This window comes from Delphinus delphis, chromosome 4 (assembly GCF_949987515.2).
Source record: "Delphinus delphis chromosome 4, mDelDel1.2, whole genome shotgun sequence".
NCBI classification, from domain to species: Eukaryota; Metazoa; Chordata; class Mammalia; order Artiodactyla; family Delphinidae; genus Delphinus; species Delphinus delphis.
The window spans coordinates 132,561,241-132,588,855 of NC_082686.1; the positions used below are offsets into that span (position 1 = coordinate 132,561,241).

Below are 27,615 nucleotides of genomic sequence, written 5' to 3' on the forward strand. Positions count from 1 at the left end.
GGAGGGAGTCCGGGAAAAAGTCTGGAGCTGCTGGATAGGCAAGAGACCAATGTTTTGGGGTGCGTGAGGAAAGGGACTTCCTGTTCTGTGTGCCCATAGATGGCAGAGCACGACCTAAGTGGGCTCCAGAGCCAGACATGAGCTGCGGCTATCATCTCGAACCCCAGAGATGGGCATGGACTGCTAATGCTGCTGCTGCTGTCACCAAAAATCCTGTATGCAAGCACAGGTCACGCTACCACACACCCTCGGGAGCCTGTGCAGCACACCACTGCCAGGGACCTGTGAGCCAGGGACAATTTCCACAGAAGAACACATGGTGTGCCTCAGGCTGTTGCAATATCATGCCAGCCTCTGCCGCTACAGGCTCGCCCCACATTCCAATTATGGCTATGGTGCCCCTCCCTCTCCCTGGCCTGAGTGAGCAAAAGAGACCTAATCAGCCACTGCTTTGACCCCCTCCTGACTAGGTGGGGAACAGACACTTGAGGGTGGCCTACATGCTGAGGTGGGGCCAAAACCAAAGCTGAACCCCAGGAGCTGTGCAAACAAAGAAGAGAAAGGGAAATTTCTCTGTGCAGCCTCAGGAGGAGCAGATTAAATCCCCGCAATCAACTTAATAAACTCTACATCTGTGGAATAACTGAATAGATAACAAATGTTCCCAAAATTGAGACAGTGGACTTAGGGAGCAACTGTAGACTTGGGATTTGCTTTCTGTGTCTGATTTGTTTTTGGTTTCATGTTTATCTTAGTTTAGTTTTTAGTGCTTATTATCACTGGTGTGTTTATTTATTGGTTTGGTTGTTCTTTTCCTTTTTTCTTTTCTTCTCTTTTTGTGAGTGTGTGTGTGCATGTTTCTTTGTGAGTTTGTCTGTTTAGATTTGTTTTACCATCAGTTTGGAGGTTCTATCTGTTCGTTGTTTTTTTTTTTCTTTTCTCCCAAGCCGTGTGGCTGGCAGACTCTTGGTGCTCCAGCCGGGTGTCAGGCCTGGGCCTCTGAGGTGGGAGAGTCGAATCCAGGATATTGGTCCACCAGAGCCCTCCTGGCCCCACGTAATATTAATCAGTGAGAGCTCTCCCAGACATTTGTCTCAACACTAAGACCCAGCTCCACCCAACCTCCAGCAAGCTCCAGTGCTAGACACTTCATGAGAAACAACTAGCAAGATAGGAACACAAACCCACCCATTAGCAGAGAGGCTGCCTAAAGTCATACTAAGTTCACCGGATTCGGCCCTGCGGATTCGGCCGATTCGGCCCTGCACACAAGAAGGACAAGATCCAGCCCCACCCACCAGAGCACAGGTACCAGTCCCCCCCCCCCCCACAACACGGAAGCCTACAAAAGCCACTGAACCAACCTCAATCACTGGGGGCAGACACCAAAAATAACATGAACTATGAACTTGCAGCCTGTGAAAAGGCAACCCCAAACACATTAACTTAAACAAAATGAGAACACATAGAAATATGCAGCAGATGAAGAAGAAGGTAAAAACCTACCAGACCAAACAAATGAAGAGGAAATAGGCAGTCTACCTGAAAAACAATTCAGAATAATGATAGTAAACATGATCCAAAATCTCAGAAATATAACGGAGAAAATACAAGAAACTTTTAACAAGGACTTAGAAGAACTAAAGAGCAAACAAACAATGATGAACAACACAATAAATGAAATTAAACATACTCTAGAAGGAATCAGTAACAGAATAACTGAGGCAAAAGAATGGATAAGTGACCTGGAAGATAGAAGAGTCGAAACAACTGCCGCAGAGCAGAATAAAGAAAGAGAATGAAAAGAATTGAGGACAGTCTCAGAGACCTCTGGGACAACATTAAATGTACCAACATTCGAATTATAGGAATCCCTAGAGAAGAAGAGAAAAAGAAAAGGACCGAGAAAATATTTGAAGAGATTATAGTTGAAAACTTCTCTAATATGAGAAATAGTAATATTAATCAAACTATCAAAAATTAAACTCAAAGAAAAAATACTAAAAGCAGCAAGGGAAAAGCAACAAATAACACACAAAGGAATCCCCATAAGGTTAACAGCTGATCTTTCAGCAGAAATTCTGCAAGACAGAAGGGAGTAGCAGGAAATATTAAAAGTGATGAAAGGGAAGAACCTACAACAAAGATTACTCTACCCAGCAAGGATCTCATTAAGATTTGACAGAGAAATTAAAATCTTTACAGACGAGCAAAAGCCAAAAGAATTCAGCGTCACCAAACCAGCTCTACAACAAATGCTAAAGGAAGTTCTCTAGGTGGGAAACACAAGAGAAGGAAAACACCTACAAAATCAAAAACAAAACAATTAAGAAAATGGTAATAGGAACATACATATCGATAATTACCTTAAATGTAAATGGATTAAATGCCCCAAACAAAAGACATAGACTGGCTGAATGGATACAAAAACAAGGGCCGTATATATGCTGTCTACAAGAGACCCACTTCAGACCCAGAGACACATGCAGATTGAAAGAGAGGGGATGTAAAAAGATATTCCATGAAAATGGAAATCAAAAGAAAGCTGGAGTAGCAATTCTCATATAACACAAAATAGACTTTAAAATAAAGACTATTACAAGAGACAAAGAAGGACAAAACATAAGGATCAAGGGATCAATACCAGAAGAAGATATAACAATTGTAAATATTTACGCACCCAACATAAGGCAAATGCTAAGAGCCATAAAAAGGGAAATCAACAGTAATGCAAGAATAGCAGGGGACTTTAACACCCCGCTTTCACCAATGGACAGATCATCCAAAATTAAAATAAATAAGGAAACACAAGCTTTAAATGACACAGTAGACCAGGTGGACTTAATTGATACTTAAAGGACATTCCATCCCAAAACAACAGAATACACTTTCCTCTCAAGTGCACATGGAACATTCTCCAGGATAGATCACATCTTGGGTCATAAATAAAGCCTCAGTAAATTTAAGAAAACTGAAATCATATAAAATATCTTTTCTGACAACAACATTATGAGACTAGATATCAAGTATGGGTAAAAAAACTGTAAAAAATACAAACACTTGGTGACTAAACAATATGCTACTAAATAACCAGGTGATCATTGAAGAAATCAAAGAGGAAATCAACAAATACCTAGAGACAAATGACAATGAACACATGATGATCCAAAACCTATGGAATGCAGCAAAAGCAGTTCTAATAGGGAAGTTTCTAGCAATACAATCCTACCTCAAGAAACAAGAAACATCTCAAATAAACAACCTAACTTTATACCTAAGGCAATTAGAGAAAGAAGAAGAAGAACAACAACAACAACAAAAAAACAAAGTTGGCAGAAGAAAAGATATCATAAAGATCAGATCAGATATAAATGAAAAAGAAATGAAGGAAACAGTAGCAAAGGTTAATAAAACTAAAAGCTGGTTCTTTGAGAAGATAAAATTGATAAGCCATTAGCCAGACTCATCAAGAAATAAATGGAGAGGACTCAAATCAACAGAATTAGAAATGAAAATGGAGATGTAACAACTGACACTGCAGAAATACAAAGGATCAGAGAGACTACCACAAGCAACTCTATGCCAATAAAATGGACAACCTGGAAGAAATGGACAAATTCATAGAAAGTACAACCTACAAAAACTGAACCAGGAAGGAATAGAAAATATGAACAGACCAACCACAAGAAATGAAATTGAAACTGTGATTAAGAATCTTCCAACAAACAAAAGCCTAGGACCAGATGGCTTCACAGGTGAATTTTATGAAATATTTAGAGAAGAACTAAGACCTATCCTTCTCAAACTCTTCCAAAATATAGCAGAGGGAGTAACACTCCCAAACTCATTCTACGAGGCCACCATCACCCTAATAACAAACCAGACAAAAATGTCAAAAAGAAAGAAAACTACACTGACGAACATAGATGCAAACATCCTCAACAAAATACTACCAAACAGAATCCAAAAGCACACTAAAAGGATCATACACCATGATCAAGTGAGGTTTATTCGAGGAATGCAAGGATTCTTCAATGTATGCAAATCAATCAATGTGATAAACCATATTAACAAATTGAAGGATAAGAACCATATGATAACCTCAGTAGATACAGAAAAGGCTTTTGACAAAATTCAACACCCATTTATGATAAAAACCCTCCAGAAAGTAGGCATAGCGGGAACTTACCTCAACATAATAAAGGCCATATATGACAAACCCACAGCCAACATCATTCTCAATGGTGAAAAACTGAAACCATTTCCTCTAAGATCAGGAAGAAGACAAGGGTGCCCACCCTCACCACTATTATTCAAGACAGCTTTGGAAGTTTTAGCCATGGTAATTAGAGAAGAAAAAGAAATAAATGGAATCCAAATTGGAAAAAGAAGTAAAATTGTCAGTGTTTGCAGATGACATGATACTTTACATAGAGAATCCTAAAGATGCTACCAGAAAGCTCCTAGAGCTAATCAATGAATTTGGTAAAATAGCAGGATACAAAATTAATGCACAGAAATATCTTGTATTTCTATACATTAATGATGAAAAGTCAGAAAGAGAAATTAAGGAAACACTCCCATTTACCATTTCAACAAAAAGAATAAAATGCCTAGGAATAAATCTACCTAAGGAAACAAAAGACCTGTATGCAAAAAATTATGACACTGATGAAAGAAATTAAAGATGATACAAATAGATGGAGAGATATACCATGTTCTTGGATTGGAAGAATCAACATTGTGAAAATGACTCTACTACCCAAAGCAATCTACAGATTCAGTGCAATCCCTATCAAACTACCAATGGCATTTTTCACAGAACTGGAGCAAAAATTTTCACAATTTCTACAGAAACACAAAAGACCCCAAATAGACAAAGCAATCTTGAGAAAGAAAAATGGAGCTGGAGGAATCAGGCTCCCTGACTTCCTATACTACAAAGCTACAGTAATCAAGACTGGCACAAAGACAGAAATATAGATCAATGGAACAGGATAGAAAGCCCAGAGATAAACCCACGCACATATGGTCACCTTATTTTTGATAAAGGAGGCAAGAATATACAATGGAGAAAAGACAGTCTCTTCCATAAGCGGTGCTGGGAAAACTGGATAGCTACATGTCAAAGAAAGAAATTAGAACACTCCATAACACTACACACAAAAATAAACTCAAAATGGATTAAAGACCTAAATATAAGGCCAGACAATATAAAACTCTTAGAGGAAAACGTAGGCAGAACACTCTGTGGCATAATTCACTGCAAGATGCTTTTTGACCCACCTCCCAGAGAAATGGAAATAAAAACAAAAACAAACAAATGGGACCTAATGAAACTTAAAAGCTTTTGCAGAGCAAAGGAAACCATAAACAAGATGAAAATACAACCATCAGAAGGGGAGAAAATATTTGCAAATGAAGCAACTGACAAAGGATTAATCTCCAAAATCTATAAGCAGCTCATGCAGCTCAATATCAGAAAAACAAACAACCCAATTCAAAAATGGGTGGAAAACCTAAATGGACATTTCTCCAAAGAAGACATACAGATGGCTAACAGGCACATGAAAAGATGCTTAATATCACTAACCACAAGAGAAATGCAAATCAAAACCACAATGAGGTATCACCTCACACCGGACAGAATGGCCATCATCAAAAAATCTAGAAAGAATAAGTGCTGGAGAGGGTGTGGAGAAAAGGGAACCCTCTTGCACTGTTGGTGGGAATGTAAACTGAGACAGCCAGTATGGAGGTTCCTCAAGAAACTAAAAATAGAGCTATCATATGACCCAGCAATCCCCCTACTGGGCATATACCCTGAGAAAACCATAATTCAAAAAGACGTGTACCACAATGTTCATTGCAGCACTAGTTACAACAAGCAGGACATGGAAGCAACCTAAGTGTCCATCAACAGAGGAATGGATAAAGAAGATATGGCACATATATACAATGGAATATTACTCAGCCATAAAAAGAAACGAAATTGAGTTATTTGTAGCGAGGTGGATGGACCTAGAGTCTTTCATACAGAGTGAAGTAGGTCAGAAACAGAAAAATAAATACCATATGCTAACACATATGTATGGAATCTAAAAAAAAAAAAAGAAAGAAAAATTGGTCATGAAGAACCTAGGGGCATGACAGGAATAAAGACGCAGACCTACTAGAGAATGGACTTGAAGACACGGGGAGGGGGAAGGGTAAGCTGTGACAAAGTGAGAGAGTGGCATGGACGTATATACACTACCAAATGTAAAATAGATAGCTAGTGGGAAGCAGTCACATAGCACAGGGAGATCAGCTCGGTGCTTTGTGACTAGCTAGAAGGGTGGGATAGGGAGGGTGGGAGGGAGGGAGATGCAAGAGGGAAGAGATATGGGGATATATGTATATGTATAACTGATTCACTTTGTTATAAAGCAGAAACTAACACTCCATTGTAAAGCAATTATACTCCAGTAAAAACGTTAAAAGAAAAAAAAAGATGTGGCACATATATACAGTGGAATATCAGTCATGAAAAGAAATGAAATTGCATTAATTTGTAATGAGGTGGATGGACCTTGAGTCTGTCATAGACAGTGAAGTACGTCAGAAGGAGAAAAACAAATACCATATGCTAACATATGTATATGGAATCTAAAAAAAATAAATGGTTCTGATGAACCGGTGGGCAGGGCAGGAATAAAGACACAGATGCAGAGAATAGACTTGAGGACACAGGGAGGGTGAAGGGTAACCTGGGACGAAGTGAGAGAGTGGCATGGACATATACACACTACCAAATATAAAATAGCTAGTGGGAAGTAGTTGCATAGCACAGGGAAATCAGCTCGGTGCTTTGTGACCACCTAGAGGGGTGGGATGGGGGGGGTGAGATAGGGAGGGTGGGAGGGAGATGAAAGAGGGGGGGGATATGGGTTTATAAGTATCCGTATAGCTGATTCACTTTGTTATACAGCAGAAACTAACACAACATTTTAAGGCAATTATACTCCAATAAAGATGTGAAAAAAAGAATTAATAAATATTTATGGCTTTATTCATGTATGGTTTATAAAAAAGCATGAGAGAAAAATAATTAAAATTTAAAAATTGAATTGTGCCACCAAAATTGTTTTTAAAATAGGGCTTCCCTGGTGGCACAGTGGTTGGGCGTCCGCCTGCCGATGCAGGGGACACGGGTTCGTGCCCCGGTCCGGGAGGATCCCACATGCCGCGGAGCGGCTGGGCCCATGAGCCGTGGCAGCTGCTCCTGCACGTCCGGAGCCTGTGCTCCACGACGGGAGAGGCCACAACAGTGAGAGGCCCACGTACCGCAAACAAACAAACAAACAAACAAAAAAACAACTCCCCCACTGATGACATGATGATCGTCAAATTTGGTGCTGGATATATTTCGTCATTTGAAAATGCAGACAATGCCCTTGCCAGACAACACAGCCTACATTGTTAAGTTAACGTTTTTGTGGAAATGGGCATGGATTTGAATCCTGGCTCTGCCGCTTACAAGCTGTGTGATGTTGCTTGAGGATCTTAACCTTTGCATCAGTGTCCTCATCTGTAATATGTAATAGTCATTATAATAATAATAATAGATTTTCGTGGTAAGGATTAAGTTAAATCATGTATATAAAGTGCCTGGTGCATAGTTGCACTAAATAAGTGGTAGCTTCTGTGATTACTATTATTTCTCATGCATTGTTTGATCATCAAGTGAGACAGTGAATACAATGCTGAGATGAATACTGGTCCCCAAAGCATTCCACCTGCACTTTTTTTTTAACATCTTTATTGAGTATAATTGCCTTACAACGGTCTGTTAGTTTCTGCTTTATAACACAGTGAATCAGTTATACATATACATATGTTCCCATATCTCTTCCCTCTTGAGTCTCCCTCCCTCCAACCCTCCCTATCCCACCCCTCTAGGTGGTCACAAACCACCGAGCTGATCTCCCTGCACTTTTTATTAAACTGAATACTTTCTTACTTGTATTAAGCTTTCTTTTTTTTACTCAGAGTATACTCTGATTATCAGATTACAAGCTCCTTGACGACAGGGCCTCTGTCTGAATCTTTTTTTTTTTTTAATCTCTCTAACCCCCCCAAAAGACTAGCATGGGGCTTAATTCAGAACAGGAGGTAATTACATATTTGCTGCATGGATATTCATGGGAAAATCCATGTAAATGCTTGGCAGAGTCCTTTCCTATAGGAAGCCCTCAACGAGGGCTGCCACTGTTTTGTCGATTGCCACCACCACCATCACCCAATTATCACTTCAACTATCTATGTTTTATTCCATTAGCAAAGGGTCCCCATGAAAAAAAGTGTTGCTAACACTATAGAACATTGCTTTAGTAATTGCAACAAATGATTGCATGAGACCTACAGAAGCAGTCTCCATGAAGTCAAATCATCCACATCCCCTGAACTCACCAGTTCACATTAGCTCTGCCTCATGCAAAATCTTCAAGGAAGACACCCAAAGTATAATAACTATACAATAAATTCTCAAGCAAAAGTGAATGTCACAACCTCAGTCCACAGCTTAAAATGAACAGAAGACTCAGTTTATCCCCCAAAGAGCATCCAGATGGTTGGGATTTCCTAAAGTATTCATGAAACATGTCATTACAATTCAGACATGATCCCAATTCTATCACTGACTTCTTTAGCATGTGTACAGATATGAAAGTAGGACATTCAGCTGGGGGACTGCTCTATTGGGTGACTCAGAAGCCAGTTCTGCTGCATTTAATTCCAGTACAGATTTAAATGTAGCAGAAGATATATGTCTTCAAGTTCAACACGTGACAGCAAAAATTAGAAGCAAGCTAAGTGTTCAACAACAGATAAATAGTTAAATACATTCATTCATTGAAAGTAACATTATGAGAACACAAAAAAAATCAGTATGAAGCTTGCAGCAATATGTAAAATGTATAACATATGTGAAAAGCAGGATATGAAATTGAATAAAACTATGTAAACCTATATGCCTCTGGAAAAACCAAAGACTGTACTCCACACAAATAGCTCAGTCTGCTAAATTGTGTGATTTGTGACTCTGTATTAAAATGTTATATGGTATGATAGTACTTTTACACTTTTTTAAAAATTAGCAGAATCCTAAGGGTGTACTGGGAAATAGTGGACAGGGTGTAGAAATCTTGAGTCCTTATACTGAATTTTTTAGTTCCCTGATCTTGGGGGCTTGAAGTTTCTTCTAAAACAGGGTTTCTTTCACTATTGACAGTCTGATTGGATAATTCTTTGTTGTGAGAGGATGTCCTGTGTGCATTGTAGGATGTTTAGCAGCATCTGTGGCCTCTAGATGCCAGTAGTACCCTCCAGTTATGACAACTAAAAATGTCTCCAGACATTGCAATATTTCTCCTAAGGTAGAGTAGGGTGGAATCATCCCCAGGAGAATTTGCAAAAGCTAATCACTAAATACCTTTCCAGCTCTACTACCTTATGATTGATTCAAAATCAAAATATACACTGGCTTAAAAAAACAAAACTGATTGTAGATCACAATCAAAGTTATCAAAATAAAAATGTAAAACAAAATCCATGCAAATTCCCTTGAGCACAACTCCAGCCTAGTTTGAAGAGAGAAGTGTTGCCTCTTAGTTCTTAATAAAATTCATTGAAAAGAACATCAGCTGAAATTATCCTAAGGCCAGGGAGTGCTTAAAGCTATGAGTGTGCCCTAGGCTGAGTTTGGGTTGGCATTTAACATTCATTAAAAATTATCCTGTCCCTCTTTAATCTTGACAATAAACTAACGGTATCTTAAGTATTAGTTAACATAGCAACTTTGATGAAAGTGCTAGGCTCACCATTGGGTCAACAGTTGCAATTTAATTAGAATTAAACCACCCATTTTTTATTACATAATTCCAAAGAACTATGTGTATTCCATTGGTGAGTAATTAAGAGCAACTGAATTTTCCAAGGAATTTTTATATTGTGGATGTGTGGTCAAAATGCATAATAGTATCTCTGGATAACCCGTACATATTTGGATCTAAATGTCTTGTTAGATAGATCTTGGATGAATAGATGGGTGGATGAATGTTCAGTGTTCTTGGATGAGTAAAATAAAATTATAATCCAGTTTACCTGGATCCCTTTGACAATAGGAATTCTTCTGTGATACTAGTTACTCAATTGCTTTTAGCTGAGAACACAGAGCAAATCAGGAAGCACACCAAAGTGGTAGCATGCACAGTAGTTCTTAAACTTCAGCCTGGATCAGATTTTTTGCTTGTTAAAAATCAGATGGTTGAGCCCCACCTCCAGTTTCTACTTCAGTAGGTTCAGGATCAGTGCATTTCTAACAAGTTCTCAGGTGATGCTGATGCTGCTGGTTTAGGGACACACTTTTTGAGAATCACTGGGATAGTGGATCTGAAAAATGAGGACCTACGAAAATCACCTATGGTGGTTTTAAAGCTTGTGGCTTTTTCCTGGCCACTCATACCCCTAAATATGAAGCAGTAGTACTGAGAAGGGCTTAGGAATCTATGCTTGTGAAGGGCTTCCAGGTGATACTGATATAAATTGTCTTTGAGCTGCTGTAAGGAGTGGAGAGGGCCAGGAAAGGTGATGCAATTAAGGATGAACTTGGAAACTGGAGTAGGGAGGAAGAAGCAAGGGAGAGGCCTAGGTAGAAAGATAGTGGTTGTGTTTCTTGTGAAAGAGAGTGATACACAACTCATTGCCAGCCCACAGTACTCTGGGAACTCTAAAAATTTCTTAAATGGTTAAGATTCTTGACTTCTCCAGGACTCTCCATTTAAGGGCACAAAAATCAGCCCTTGGCCATAAGAATCACATTATAAATGAGTAATAAGCATAGCATGTGGAAGCTCTTATGGAAGTTATCAATCTCTTTATTTGTGCTATACATCTGGAACGTGTATCAAAGCTCATCTCTTAGCGACTGGATAAAATATCTGAACTACAATTTACTCTCCTTGAGGATGGCACATTATACAGAAAGTTCTCAGCGGCTTTTGACAACTAGCTAGCAATGATTTTAAAAAGAAAAAAAAAAGAAAGAAAGGAATAGTATGAAGTCCCTAGACAACACTGATGATCTAAGACTCAGATTTATTGTAAAGGATAAAAATATATATATATTATCCTTAGATCTGAGACTCTGTTTCCAGGCAATCACAACTCAACATAATCCTCCACAGAACTCCCAACACTTCAATCCACTGCAAGAGAAATTGGGTGTGGTGGGTGTAACAGCAAATTGACATTTTTTTCCTATAGAGCCATGCAACAATTATTTCTGCAGCCAAATTGACCCTTAAACTGGTTATGGGTATCTTGATATCCAGACATCTGAAAAACCAAATGAAAAGTATTTCTATTGCTATTGAACAACGGTCATTAAAGATGGCTGCAAAGATGAGTTTCTCCTTTGTTCCCTTAAATATCCAATTAATTCAGTCTTTCTTGAAAAATTTCACACTTCTAAATTATTAGAATTTAAAATGCTTACTACTAACAATACTGTCACAAATGACAATTTCGTATTCCAACTCTGCCAAAATAACTTCTCTTTTTCTTTTATTTTTCTTCCAAAACCAAACCATAATAAATTCCTATGCCTTGAGGGCTGTTGTAATTCCCATATCGTTAAAATGAATACCCCAAATTAATTGCATCCATTAAGAAGAACAAATTTTGTATTTTCTTCAAGCTATGTCTATATAATGATGAAAACCTGTTTTAAATAAGAAATCACACACTTGAATGCCTTAATGCCAAGGAACTACATACATCCAGGTTTACTTCATTACTTTTTTTTTACTAAAAAAAGTCTTATTTTTCAACTAATGATTGACTCTTTAATTCTCAAGTCTAGCTTCTATAAAGGAAAGTTTAGCTGCTTTAAAGACCAAATTCAAACATGTATATTTCAGAAATGGGGGGAAATATGGGGACATCAGTGTTGAACCCAAGGAAAAGAACATTTATTTATCCAAGGAAATTACTAAGAATGAATATTATGAGATTGGCCGCCTTTTCTTTCAAACTTGCATATTCTAACATCACACATGATACTTACGACATAATGCTTTAAATGCTGGCATTCTGGCCAAATGAGCATTTTGGGAGACTCTAGATACATAGATGGAATAGCTGAATAGTGTGTTTAGAATGCCCACCCTTTCAAATGAAAATACAGCCAAAATTCTATGATCTGATTTGTTTGAAACTATTAAATCCTGACAAAAAGCATTACTGCTTTGCCATTAAAATGTATAGAGTATAGAGTGGGGTAGTTTATTTTATTTCCAGTTAAAAAACCTTACACCTTCTCATGCAATCACAAATTCTGGGGCACTGGTCAGGCCAACTTTTAAAAGTTCCTCCTTTGCTATGTTATTCTCTGTAGTACCTCCTTCTACATCACACTAACCTAAATTGTGGTTTCTAGAGAAACCTTAAGTTTGGTGAGCATATCAGTGACATTTCTTAGAGCTTATCAGTGATTTCCAGAGTGGTGCCTGTGACCATTTAAATCTTCAGATCAAATAAAAGCTGCAGTTGTAGCCACCATCTTGAACTTGAAGAAAGTTGCTTTTTACACCCACCTTATTTATTTGATTCTCTATTAGTGTTAAAAGATGAGGATCCAGTTATTTCTAAATTACCACTATAACTTTTCATTTCCTTACCAGCAGTGAGACTTGCAATTTTTTCAGAATCCTGATCTTTTTCATATTTAGTTGTTAATTTCTGTGGCATAAACATTTGGCTTGGAATGTAAGCCAGATGGTCACTTCCACTGTCTTCCAACACAAAAGATGAATCTCTGCCCACACTAAATTCTTGGCCAATGAAGCTGTTCTCTCCTGAAGAAATATCTTGTTGCTCAGGGGTAAATCTAGAAGATAAAAGGGAAAGTTTTAGGTGAACCTATATAACTTTGGGAAATACAACTAAAATATCACAAAAATTTAATATAGTTAATTATTTCTTAGAAGAAAGACAATTGGGTGATAAAAATTTATTTCAATCAAATAATTTATTATACTACAGGGGAATTCTACTAAACATGTAAAGAAGAACTAATACCTATCCTTCTCAAACTATTCCAAAAAATTCAAGAGGACGGAACACTCCCAAATTCATTCTACAAGGCCACCAGTACCCTGAAACCAAAACCAGACAAAGACACTACAAAGAAAGAAAATTACATGTCAATATCTTAGATGAGTACAGATGCAAAAATCCTCAACAAAATATTAGCAGAATAAATCCAAATCCGAATGTATTAGAGGATCATACACTGTGTCAAGTTGGATTTATTCCAGGGACACAAGAATGGTTCAACATACATAAATCAATTAGTGTGATATGCCACATTAAAAAAAGGAAGGACAAAAATTACATGATCATCTCAATATATGCAGAAAAAGCATTTGACAAAATTCAACCTCCATTCATGATAAAAACTCTCATCAAAGTGGGTACAAAAGGAACATATCTCAACATAATTAAAGACCATTTATGGCAAATCCACAGCTAACATATGCAATGGTGGAAAGCTGAAAGGTTTTCCTCTAAATTTAGGGACAAGATAAGGCTATTTAACCACTTCTATTTAACAGTTTTGGAAGTCCTAGCCACAGCAATCAGATAAGAAAAAGAAATAAAAGGCATTCAAATTGGAAGGGAAGAAATAAAACTGTCCCTATTTGCAGATGGCATGATACTTTATATAGATACCCTAAAGTCTCTACCCAAAAACTATTAGAACCAATAAATGAATTAAGCAAAGTCACAGGACACAAGATTAATATACAGAAATCTGTTGCTTTCCTCTACACTAATAATGAAATATCAGAAAGAGAGAGTGAAAAACCAATCCCATTTAAAATCTCTTCGTGGGCTTCCCTGGTGTTGCAGTGGTTGAGAATCTGCCTGCCAATGCAGGGGATATGGGTTCGAGCCCTGGTCTGGGAAGATCCCACATGCCATGGAGCAACAGGGTCCATGAGCCACAACTACTGAGCCTGTGCATCTGGAGCCTGTGCTCCGCAACAAGAGAGGCCACAACAGTGAGAGGCCCGCCCACCGCGATAAAGAGTGGCCCCCGCTTGCCACAACTAGAGAAAGCCCTCACACAGAAACGAAGACCCAACACAGCCAAAAATAATAAATAAATAAATTTATTAAAAAACAAATCACTTCGAAAAGAATAAAATACCAAGGAGGTAAAAGACCCATACTCTGAAAACAATAAAACATTGATAAAGGAAATTAAAGATGATACAAAGAAATAGAAAGATATCCTGTGCCCTTAGATTGAAAGAATTAATATTGCTAAAATGACCATACTACCCAAAGGAGATTTAATGCAATTCCTAACAAAATATCCATGAAATTTTTCACAGAACTAGAACAAATAATCCTAAGATTCATATGAAACCACAAAAGACGCTGAATTTCCAAAGCAAGGTTGAAAAAAAGAACAAAGCTGGAGATACCATCCTCCCAGACTTCAGACTATACTACAGAGCTACAGTAATCAAAACAGCAAGGTACTGGCACAAAAACAGATACAGAGATCAATGGAACAGAATAGAGAGCCCAGAAATAAGCCCACACACTTATGGTCACTTAACCTAGCTATGACAAAAGAGGCAAGAATATGCAATGGAGAAAAGACAGTCTCTTCAATAAGTGGTGCTGGGAAAACTGTACAGCTACATGTAAAACAACGAAATTAGAACACTTTCTTACACCATATACACAAATAAACTCAAAATAGATTAAAGACCTAAATGTAAGACCAGAAGCCACAAAATTCCTACAAGAGAATATAGGCAAAACATTCTCTGACATAAATCGCAAGCAATATTTTTTTTTTGTCTCTGCCTCCTAAAGCAAAAGAAATAAAAGCAAAAATAAAGAAATGGGACCTATTAAACTTAAAAGCTTTTGCACAGCAAAGGAAACAACTGAAAAAACTAAAAGACAACCTATGGTGTGGGAGAAAATATTTGCAAATGATATGACTGATAAGGGGTTAATATTCAAAAGAGATAAATAGCTCATACAACTCAATATAAAAGAAAACCAATTAAAAAATGGGCAAAAGAGCTAAATAGAAATTTCTCCAAAGAAGACATACAAATGGCCAGTAGGCACATGGAAAGATGCTCAGCATTGCTAATTATCAGAGAAATACAAACCAAAACCACAATGAGATAGCTCCTCACACCTGTCAGAATGGCTATCATCAAAAAGTCTACAAATAACAAATGTTGGTGAGGATGAGGATGTGGAGAAAATGGAACCCTGTACACTGTTGGCAGGAATGTAAATTGGTGCAGCGATTATGGAAAACAGTATGGATGTTCCTTAAAAAACTAAAAATAGAGCTACCATATGATCCAGCAATTCGCATCCTGGGCATACATCCAAAGAAACACAAACACTAATTTGAAAAAATATATGAACCCCAATGTTCATAGCAGCACTATTTACAATAGCCAATACATGGAAGCAATCCAAGTGTCCATCAACAGATGATTGGCTTAAGAAGATGTGGTATATATATTAAATAGAATATTACTCAGCCATAAAAAAGAATGAATTATTGCCATTTGAAGCAACAGGGATGGACCTAGAGAATATTAAACTTAGTTAAGTAAGTCAGAGAGAGAAAGACAAATACTGTATGATATCACTTATATGTGGAATTAAAAAATAATACAAATGAATGTATATAGCAAAACAGAAACAGACTCACAGATACAGAGAACAGACTAGTGGTTACCAGAGGGGAGAGAGTGCGGGGGGAGGAGCAGGTTAGGGGTAAGGGATTAAGAAATATAAACTACTGTGTATAAAATAGATAAGCAACAAGGATATTTTGTATAGCACAGGGACTTATAGCCATTATCTTGTAATAAATTTTAATTGAGTATAATCTATAAAAGTACTGAATCATTCTGCAGTACTCCTGAAACTCATATAATATTGTAAATCAACTATACTTCATTTTTTTAAAAAAGCATATACTGATACATTTGTGTAAATTCCCATTTATCCTTCCCTTTCTTGCCATCTGCTTATAGCCTATGAAACACTACTTTGGACTAAATCAAGTCTGATTTGTCACAGAGTTTTAGATAAATGACAAGAAACTCATAGGTTACTTGGGACAAGCAAATAATGTGTCTCAGTTTGATATCAATCTCCACAGAAAATGTAGAAAATAGTCATTTAATCTACCATCAACTTCTCTGAGAAGAATAAAACTATATAAAATATATCTCATTGACACCATGCTTCCTGAAATGGTGTCTACATTTGTATTCTTTGGAGTAAGAATGATAGTTTGAAAATATTGTGTTTTTATATAGGTGACGGTAAAAAACATATTCAATATAAGTTTATTCTTATTCTATTAATGCACCTTTATGCAATTTCAAGTCCATGTTTATGTTTGCATTAATACTGTTGTTTGGCACCTGGTGGTACTACTTTAACTGTTGAGAGTTAATGAGGAAAGGAAATAAAGTCAGACATAATATTATCAACAATACATTCACACCAAGTAAAAGCCAAATGATACAATGACTAGAGTGGGAATGATCGTTTTGCAGTAGTGCAGGTGAAGACAAGTGCTGGGGAATCAAGCACTCACAGAACTGAGTGGGCAAGCTGAGAGCAGAGGTGACTCTGCAGCATGCATCATGTTTTACACATTTTACCAATATGCACCATATTATTAAAAAAATTTTATTGAAACATAGTTAATTTACAATATTCTGTTAGCTTCAGGTATACAGTAAAGCGATTCATTTATACATACATATATATGTGTATATATACACATATATATGTATATTTTTCAGATTCTTTTCCATTATAGGTTATTACAAGATATTGAGTATAGTTCTCTGTGTAGTCCTTGTAGTTTACCTATTTTATATATAGTAGTATGTATATGTTAATCCCAAACTCCTAATTTATCCCCCTCCCCTGAACCTTTCCCCTTTGGTAACTGTAAGTTTATTTTCTAAGTCTGTGAGTCTATTTCTCTTTTGTAAATAAGTTCATTTGTATCATTTTTTTAGATTACACATATAAGCAATATCATATGATATTTGTCTTTCTCTGTCTGACTTACTTCACTTAGTATGATAATCTCTAGGTCCATCCATGTTGCTGCAAATGGCATTATTTCATTTTTTATGACTGAGTAATATTCCAGTGTGTGTGTGTGTGTGTTTTTGGCTAAGCAAAATCTGCTTTTGGCTAAGCAGAATCATCTAATACATTAAATTACTGTTTTAAATTTGTGCCTTACTGAGTTTCCTTGGGTTTGATGTACGAATTTATTTTTGTTTGATAGTTGCATAGGAACGATACACGTATGGTATTTGCAGCTAGATTTGTGTTTGTACATGTTAAAATATTATATTAAAATGTAGTCCTGTAAGAATCAATTTTCCTTTAAATAAGAGTATTGTTTATTCCATGTTGGGAAACACTGCTTCACAGGACATCAGTGCCATATTGTCCTTCAGAAGGTGTGAGCTGCTGGACGCTTCCTTGTTAAACTACTAAGTATAAATGAAACCTGATATGAGAGGAACATGTATTTGCATGAATTCTGAGGAACATTTCATCTTGCCATTTTGGATATATGGGATTTATGGGAAAGACCGCATCTATTTTGAGAAGCTCTTTGCTTAATTGCAATCTGATGGGACAGGGCCATTATGGGCTAACTCTGGGCTTTCACAGGCTGTAGTCAGGGATCCAAGCTTGGTGAAATATAGAGAAAAGCACAGAGCAACCAAATGGGCCATTCTCGTTCTGTTTGAGGTTCAAGTCCATTCAGATTAATTATTTATATTTTCACTCAAGATAAAATTTTAAAGAAAATTATTTACATGTGCAATGATATTGTGGGGTCTTTCATGCTGTTTTGGGAATGAAACAATGAATCACATGGAATCCCATACTTCAGTAAGACAAGACATAGGGATAAACTGTAATAAGTGCCTCAGCAGAGGTGTAAAAAGTTATTAAAAAAGGAAAAAATGTGGATTTTGACTGAGTGTAAAGATGGGCTTTGAAGAGGAGACAGGTTTAATCAGGGCCATGAACAATGGGTAGGGTTTCACTGGAAGAAACAGGATCCCAGGCAGTGTGACCAGAGCTCCAGGAGTGTGAACTCCTGGACCTCTGATCACACAAGGCAGACAAGAGTCCAGTGTGGCCGGAACTCAGAGCTTATGATGGGGAGAGATGAGAAGTAAAGTTGAGGTGGGTTGAGACTGAATTCTGGGGTAAATTTCAATATGGAAATTTCTGAGGAAACCATGAATTTTAAAGCAAAATTGTAATAAGCTCATGAGGATGTTATAAAAACATCAATCCTGAAAGCATGCTTGTGTGCAACTTCTGCTACAGAAAATGGAATACATGAAGAGCCTTTCCTTCAGGGACCTTATCTGCCATCAGGCAGTTACACACCCCTCAGTCAATCCATAGTCACTTGTAAATATCAGAGCTTTCTAACTCACAGGAGATTGATACTTTGATTATCCTCTTCCTTTGAATTGATGAGTCTGCAGATATTCTCAAGCATCAGTGGTGGGTACTGATTGAATCCTCCTATTGAGAGAGGAAAATTATAGTTAGATTTTTAAACTAGAAATTGTATTTGCTAGGGAAAGAGAACTCCAATAGGAATCTTCTTGAAGCAATAAATGTCACTAAAGTATTTCAGCACAATTTGGCTTGGATGAGAACAGAAAATAGTAGCAACTAGAAATAGCATTCAGAATTTGATTTTAACATTTTGCAGCCAAAAAATTACTGGGATCATGGAAACAGACCTCCTCAAATTGTTCATTTAAGGGTTAATTGTGATGCAGAGACACGATTTCCATATGTTCAGGATAACATAATTTTATTCTGATCCTATAATACTTTTTCACTCAGACTTATGCTAATAGAAAAAGTAATATTTTAATACATGATGCTATTTCTGTGCTTCTGCACCAATTAACACTGACTTCCTAGGAGGAAAATAATCACAGGAAAGATTTTAGCTAACTGACCTAAATAATATGTTCCTTTACCTCTTTCTATTGTTGTTCTATAAACTGTGAAATACTGAGAAATATATAATTTTCCCCTCATTCAGGAAAATAAATAGGTTTTAGTGAAAGGAAATCTTTGACCATTGAATGATTGAAGACTCTGTGAAAATATCTCACAGAATGTTTATGGTTTTATAATAATCATATTTCTCTTGTTCTAAGATGAGCATTTTTTTCTATTTCTCTGAAATGAGACTATGTCTTCTAATCAATTGCAGTTGACAGTTGCTATTGGTGAGGAAGGAATCGTGATGCCATTGTTATCGCCTGTACGTGTGGGAACAACAAACGTGCCAGCACCAAAACTTGTAGAATTGGGGTCAGCAGTTTAGAAAAAATTCCCGGAAGTATTAGTAAAGGAGACTTTTAACCTCTACAAACCAAGTGGTTATGGGAAGACAGTGAATTGGATGTGTTTAACAACATTGCTCAGATGGAAATCAAAAGTAAGCTAGCTCTAATAATTGCAAAGCCTAATTTAAGAGCCTAGCAAGACCAGTTTTGTGTTATTTCATAGAGTCTTTTTAAAGTACTGCTCTATTGGAGTGCATTGACATATACACACTACTATACATAAAATGGATAACTAATAAGGACCTACTGTATAGCACAGGGAACTCTTCTCAATACTCTGTGATGACCTGTATGGGAAAAGAATCTTAAAAAGAGTGGATTTATTATATGTATGGCTGATTCACTTTGCTGTGCAGCAGGAGCCGGCACGGCATTTAAAATCAACTATACTCCAACAAAAATTAAATTAAAAAATAGATTTTCTAAAAAAATCCATCATCGATCTTGATGGTATAAAGAAAAATATTGCATGGGAAAAGATGGATATCAATGACTCTGAGTCAAGAAAGAACTCACAAAAGTCAAATTTTGACTAGAAGAAGTTTTAGGAATGCCTTAACCAAGTGTATTTCACATATATTCCCTTTTTATGTATGCACGAGAGTGACATATCATAGTCTGTCTAAAAGAACTCTTTTGAAGACTATAAAATAAAAAAACTCTAACAGGAATGTCAGTATCAACATTTAACTGGAAGCACTTTTTCTTTCATTTTTCATAATACAATGGTGCATTATACAATGGAAGGCATTTAGAGTTAAAGAAATAACATGATATTCCCAAAGGGGTAATTACTGGATTCTTCAGTTGAATATGAGTCACAGGAGAAAGGGGAAACTCCTTCTGCAATGAAGAGTGAACTTCCAAGTGAACTTGGAAGAGTGAACTTCCAAGACGTTGTCACTATGGTGGTATTGAAGATTCCTTGGTGGAATCTTCCTGGGGTGGAAGACTCCTACGGTGGTGGGATTGGTTCCAACAGAACCTAACTCTACACTTGTCAGATTCCCAGAAAGAAAAGGTTCAGCTCTGATTCCATGGGATCCTCTAGAGCAGGATTTCTCAACCTCAATGCTATTGACATTTTGGGCTGGATTGTTCTTTGCTGTGGGGGGCGCCCTGTGCATTGTAGGATATTTAGCAGCATCCTTGGTCTCTACCCACTAAATACCAGTAGTATCCTCTCTCTTAGTTCTGACAACCAAAATTGTCTCCAGACATTTCCAAATGTCATCTGGGGGGCAAAATCATCCCCAGCTGAGAACCACCTCTATAGAAAGAGCATTTCTCACACCACTTGCGGTGAAGGACAAGGTATTTTTATTTCTAGCCTTTTGCAGACTGATACTTTTGGTTTATATCTTGTTCAATGAGACAATGTCCACTGTTTATACACTTGTATAATGTGGCAATGTCACATTGCTTTAAAAGTTTCTAGATGCTTATTCTCAGTTTCTGTATTTCTTTCTACTCATCAGTTTATGGACTAACATGGTCCAATGGGTAACACTTTGTAGTGCATTGGCCTAGAACCTTTCTACTCAAAGTGTGATCTGTGGACCAGAAGCATTGACATCACTGAAGAACCTGTTAGAAATGCAGAATATTAGGCTCCATCCTACAGATACTGAATCAGAACCTCCATTTTAACAAGATTCCTGTGTGGTCTGTATGCTCAGACTCTTTGGGAGTAGCACTCTCACACAGGTCTCCAGGGTACTCCAAGGTTGGAAATAAACCAGATGTAGCAGGGAAAACTTTTATTTAAATGCTCAACCTGGAGACCACCTAAGAGCTGCTAGAACTTCTTTACGTTGAGCAAGTGAAGTTCAGGAGATCTCCAGTCACTCTGTTCCTTCTAGTGCTGAGATTTTGGCTAAGAGACATTATATCATGAAAAAGGTCTCACTGCATTATGACCAAAGCATAAACAGGGTATAACCAAGATGTGTCCTATTCCTGTCCCCTTTTCACCATCTAATTCACATATTTTGGTTAGCTATAGATACAGAGGTATGTTAGGTTATCAATACTACTAACAAACACTAATTTATTAAAACAAAGAGAAAACAAAATAGTGACTTACGTCTAACTGAGTACACAAATGGCTTTAAAAACTTCACAGCGTAATCCAGGTTTGGTTTATGAATTCTCCCAAGCTGTATCAGATGGTGATCAAGTGGGTGGCTGGCTAGCTCCTCCATGTCCTCCTTATGTGTAGAGCCCAGAGAAATCACAAATATGACATAGCCTTGACACTTGGCCCTCAGAGCCATCTTCTTTAAGAATTCCTTTCTCTCATGATTTCCTCCAGCAGAGACTACAAAGATGACTCTATGTTTTCTCAGTCTGGGTGTTCCTGGGAAGAGATACTCCACAGCCCACAGTAGGGCACGGCCAATGGTGGATTCTCCATTTAGTTGTTGGAGGTAAGTCTGGATGTGCCTCTTCATTAGAGCTTGATTGTCATAAGTTGTAAACTCAAACTCTGTTTTTACCGCATCTTTCTTCCTCCCATCCCAAGGAGAGTAGCTCAACAAGGCAATCCTATCACCAGAGTCTGAGGTTACAGGGTCTGAGGCAATATCAAAGTTGTCAAGCATTGAGCTTACCAAGGCTTTGACATCCTTAAACTCATCACTTGCTATATTCCTAGAATTGTCTAAGAGGAAGGCGACATCCATGTATGAATTTTCAGGTAAGAAAATCTGTTTCTTGCAAGTATTTGGAAAGCATTTATCTGAAAACACATAGAGACTTATCATTGGTTCAATGTTGGCACAAGAAGACACTGTTGTTTGAGATCTTCAAGTGAAAAGGGACTGATTACCAAAAATTAATCATCTGATCAATACCTCTTCAATCTCACATCATTTAAATTAATAAGGAATTTTCAACATCCCCATAATTTCTGTGGCCACTAGCAGACGATTTGGGAATGTCTTTGTTGAAAGCAGATGTAAGTAAGATGTATACTTAAAGTGTATAAGACATGTCCAAACTCTTTTAGAAAATATTTTAAATATTTTAGAAGCTTTTGATACAAACTATCAAATTGTCCCCAGGAAAAGCCGAATCAATTGGGATAATCTTCTAAACCAATTTTCACATTCTATGGAAACTTCAAACATTACAGAGATTGAAACTCTGACATATGGTGTTGAAAGATCGGAAAACTTAGAATCTACAATCAAAAATATAATTCTTTGATAAAGGTAGATTTAATAACTCACCCAGAAGGCATTTAAGTGTTTCAGCACAATAAATTCTTCTCATTAGTCTTACCATAGCAAAGAGTACAGTGCCGAAGTCTTTCTAATGGTTCATATTCCCCATTTGGAGGAACAGGAAGCACCTGAAATGTTCCCGTGTTGTCAAACTGCATCGAAAAAGAAGTATATGCTTACTTGCTCATTTTCTTTAGTCATCATCAGCAATACACTGTGCACACACTTTAAGAGTTTGAAAAACACCTAACTAATCACCATCACCTTGCATTGTAGCCCATTGCTCTATTCAGTGCAACTTTATGCATACACACACACACACACACACACACACACACACACACACACACACACACTATCTCCCCTTGATCCTAAACATAACCCAAGGAAGCATATAGAACAGGTATGAGCAACCCAATTTTATGATGAGGAAACTACCACAAGTTAACCACAAGATTCACCCACTGGGGTAGATATTAATATCTCATTCTTATCTCCAAACCTGTAATTCTGCACTGAATTTTCACACACCTCTGATTATGCACCAGCTGTTTATGTACTATACATCAGTTTCTGGGGTTGGGTCTTGCAGAAATTTTACATTCACAAGTTTCCTTTAGCCTCTTTAAGTAGTGATTCCAACTATTTCCAACCAATCACACTATCTAGAAGAAGGCATATCTTTCAGATGTCAAGTGGATTTCTCCAATCACAAATTCCAATCAAAAGTTTATTCCATATTACTCAGCCATAAAATAAGTGAAATAATGCCATTTGCAGCAACATGGATAGGCCTAGAGATTATCATACTAAGTGAAGTCAGAAAGAGAAAGACAGATACCATGTGACATCACTAGTGGAATCTAAAATATGACACAAATGAACATATCTACAAAACAGAAATAGACTCCCAGACATAGAGAACAGACTTGTGATTGCCAAGGGGGTGGGAGGGGAGGGATGGATTGGGATTTTGGGATTAGAAGGTGCAAACTATTATATATAGAATGGATAAACAACAAGGTCCTACTGTATAGCAAAGGGAACTATATTCAATATCCTGTGGTAAACCATAATGGAAAAGTATATAAAAGAGAATGTATATGTATGCCTATATATATATATATGTGTGTGTGTGTGTATACATATATATATATATAACTGAATCACGTTTTGTACAGCAGAAATTAACACAGCATGTAAATCAACTATACTTCAAATTTTAAAAGTTCTATTCCAAAAGGATGTAGACAGAGGACACTAAGTCTATTCAAAATTCTTGGTAGTACACTGCCTGATTTTGTCTGTTTCTTGATTATATTTTTGCTTTGATACTCACTGAGATGGGCAATATATAGCATTCATTCATTCAGACTCAATAACTATATATTGGGCATTTACTCTGTATGAGGCACCATGCAATACAGACAATTTAATTACAATAATAGAAATCTATAATTCCCAGGTGATGAGGGGATCTCTCAATCAACAGAGATGCTCATGCTTTTGTTCTTTCTCCCTTGTGAAATTAAAAGGTAGAAAAACCACCCCCTCTGTTTTTCTGTAAAGTGCTGACTGAGCATTTGGTAATATTTATTATCATCCCAGCCTTATAGTTAGAAAGTAGCTACTACATTCCTACTCTCTAGTTTTTATGAAACTGGATACTTTGGGTGTCATTTTGTGTTTGACCTTGTTGGTCCCCCATGTAAAGATTAACTGCAACCTTGGTAATCAAGGAAGTTTATTCACAGGGGTCAATCACATGCTCTTCATTCATCCATGCATTCATTCAACAAATATTTATTGAATGCCTACAATGTTAAATAGGTAATATTCTAGGTGCTGGGGATACAGAAATGAACAAAGCAGATAAAAACTCTATCCTACATTCTAGTGGGGAGACATATACCATAACAAAACCAATAAATAAATTATCTATGTTGGGAAGTAATTATTTTTATAGAAACTACTTCAAATTCCTACAATCCTTTCTGTCAGGATCTATTCTCCCTATGACTCCTATTTCCAAAATATTCATGGATATCTTACGATTATTGACTCTCTTCATGTTATAGAGGGCTTTTCTTTTTATAGTAGACATGTGTATTTGTGTAAATATAGACCTTTATAGGGCTTCCCTGGTGGCGCAGTGGTTGACAGTCCGCCTGCCAATGCAGGGGACACGGGTTCGTGCCCCGGTCCAGGAAGATCCCACATGCCGCGGAGCGGCTGGGCCCGTAAGCCATGGCCGCTGAACCTGCGCGTCCAGAGCCTGTGTTCCGCAACGGGAGAAGCCACAACAGTGAGAAGCCGCGTACCACAAAAAAAAAAAAAAAAAAAAAAAAGACCTTTATAACCTCTTGGATGACATAATGATTCCACCCAGGTCCAGGAGCATGTATTTCATGGATAATGAGTAGATTTTAAAATAGTTGAACAGTAGATGGAGAAGTTCTTCAGTTTGCAGGGAGAAAGAGGGAAGCACAGATCCCATGAGAATCTGTGAATCCAAAAGTGATGGAACCTCTCTTGGGAAAAAGGTTCATACTCATCAAAGTTTTACACCTTAAGGGTTCAAAAACCCCATAAACTTCACCCATTACAGGTTAAGTCCAGCTGTTCAATGAGATTCAGCTAGCAGATGACAGATTTGAGAAACACCAGGTTGGCAGAGAGCTGGTAAAGCATTATACTGATAGCCCTATTTCAAATCTTGATTTAGCCACTTAATAGCTGTACAAAATTGAAGAAGTCACTCAAACTCTCTGGGCCTCAGTTTCCTGATTTTTAAATGGAGATAACGTGCATTTACTTCAGAGGGTTGGCAAATGCCTGAGTGTTTATGTAAAGCTCTAGGGACAGTGCCTGGTGCCCAGCAGGACCTGAACAAAGGTGGCTGCTATCATTGGCTACTGTGCTTATTAAAAATTGGATTTCAGACCCTGGCAACAATACAGCTGTGAAAATTGCAAAGGAGGTCAAGAGGCCACATCTGTCCCCATACTCCCCAGTATTCCTGTCCTGCCAGTACTAATATCTTAAAAATAAATACGTTGACCAGGGAAGTACTTACCTCAAAAGCCTCCTCAAGGGAAACTCTTTCATTAAAAGCAAAGACTGCAGGGCTGATATCCAAGGCACTAAACTCCATGGTGGCCGTGATGATGGATGACCTACTGGCAGATTGTCCATTGCTAAAAAACACAGCGACTCTCTGCACATTGGCTCCTGCTAACATCCGCTTGAAGATGTTCCGAGCCACAAACTTCATCGAGTTACCAATGTCTCGGACTTCTCCGGAGTTTTGATATTTAATTTGGGAAAGAAGCTGGAGGAGTTGCTTCTTACTATGGTAGTCAGACCCACGGATGAGGTAGTTGGTGTCTAAGTCGAAGGAAACCACGACAACTCTTGCTCCCACAGGGCAATTATTTTCCCTGATGTGAAGGTCATTGACAATAGAAATGATGATGTCCCTCGTTTCATTAAATCTCTGCTCTGTGATATCGTAGGACTGGTCCAGGGCAAATACTAGCTCTGTTGGATACACTGGACACTTTTCTACAAAGATGAGAAGCAAAAGTATTAAGTTATTTCACTGGGTCAAAAGCCTTTCCCATTCCCTTTACTCCAGTGAGATAGGTTGACACTGAGGTCTGGGAAAATGCAAGTGTCACGTAAACCCTAGAACCAGAGGTACCCACATGTAAAGGGAGGAAAAGACTCTCCTTTGTTAGCCTGAAGGTGTTACCTAAATACAGAGCAGTGATATTTTGCTATATAATGCTCAGACTTCACTGCCCACCATCATTCTACTATTTAAAAAGAAATTGGAAGGAGTATTTGAGCTGATGGAACTTGCTGTATCTTGATTGTGGTGGTGATTACATGAATCTATGCATGTGTAAAAACCGAACAAAAGAGTGAATTTTACTGTATGGAAAATTTTTAAAGGAAACTATGGCTTATCAGAAAATCTGAAGGTAAGGTAACCCTCTTGCACTGTTGGTGGGAATGTAAATTGATACAGCCACTATGGAGAACTGTATGGAGGTTCCTTAAAAAACTAAAAATAGAATTACTATATGACCCAGCAATCCCACTACTGGGAATATATCCAGAGAAAACCATAATTCAAAAAGAATCATGTAACACAATGTTCACTGCAGCTCTATTTACAATAGCCAGGACATGCAAGCAACCGAAATGCCCACTGACAGATGAATGGATAAAGAAGATATGGTACATATATACACTGGAATATTACTCAGCCATAAAAAGGAACGAAATTGGGTCATTTGTAGAGACGTGGGTGGATCTGGAGACTGTGATACAGAGTGAAGTAAGTCAGAAAGAGAAAAACAAATATTGTATATTAACACATATATGTGGAACCTAGAAAAATGGTAGAGATGACCAGTTTGCAGGGCAGAAATAGAGACACAGATGTAGAGAACAAACATATGGACACCAAGTGGGGAAAGTGGTGGTGGGGGGTGGTGGTGGTGTGATGAATTGGGGGATTGGGATTGACATGTATATACTAATATGTATAAAATGGATAACTAATAAGAACCTGCTGTATAAAAAATATAAAATTCAAAAAAAAATCTGAAAGTTTATTCTCTTCAAAAATCTTCAGAAATGGGGCTTCCCTGGTGGCGCAGTGGTTGAGAGTCCGCCTGCTGATGCAGGGGTCACAGGTTCATGCACCGGTCCAGGAAGATCCCACATGCTGTGGAGCGGATGGGCCCGTGAGCCATGGCTGCTGAGCCTGCGCGTCCAGAGCCTGTGCTCTGCAACGGGAGAGGCCACAACAGTGAGAGGCCCACGTACCGCAAAAAAAAAAAAATCTT

General features: G+C 37.6%; 1 protein-coding gene across 1 annotated transcript in view; it reads right to left on the bottom strand.

Moving 5' to 3' along the window:
* Window positions 1–27,615, bottom strand: part of COL6A5 (collagen type VI alpha 5 chain) — a 154,968-nt gene that overhangs the window by 13,997 nt on the left and 113,356 nt on the right. Inside the window, 5 exon segments of the mRNA XM_060011480.1 lie at window positions 12,720–12,928; window positions 18,594–18,684; window positions 21,616–22,269; window positions 22,815–22,908; window positions 25,833–26,320. Coding sequence (XP_059867463.1) covers window positions 12,720–12,928; window positions 18,594–18,684; window positions 21,616–22,269; window positions 22,815–22,908; window positions 25,833–26,320 — 1,536 coding nt within the window.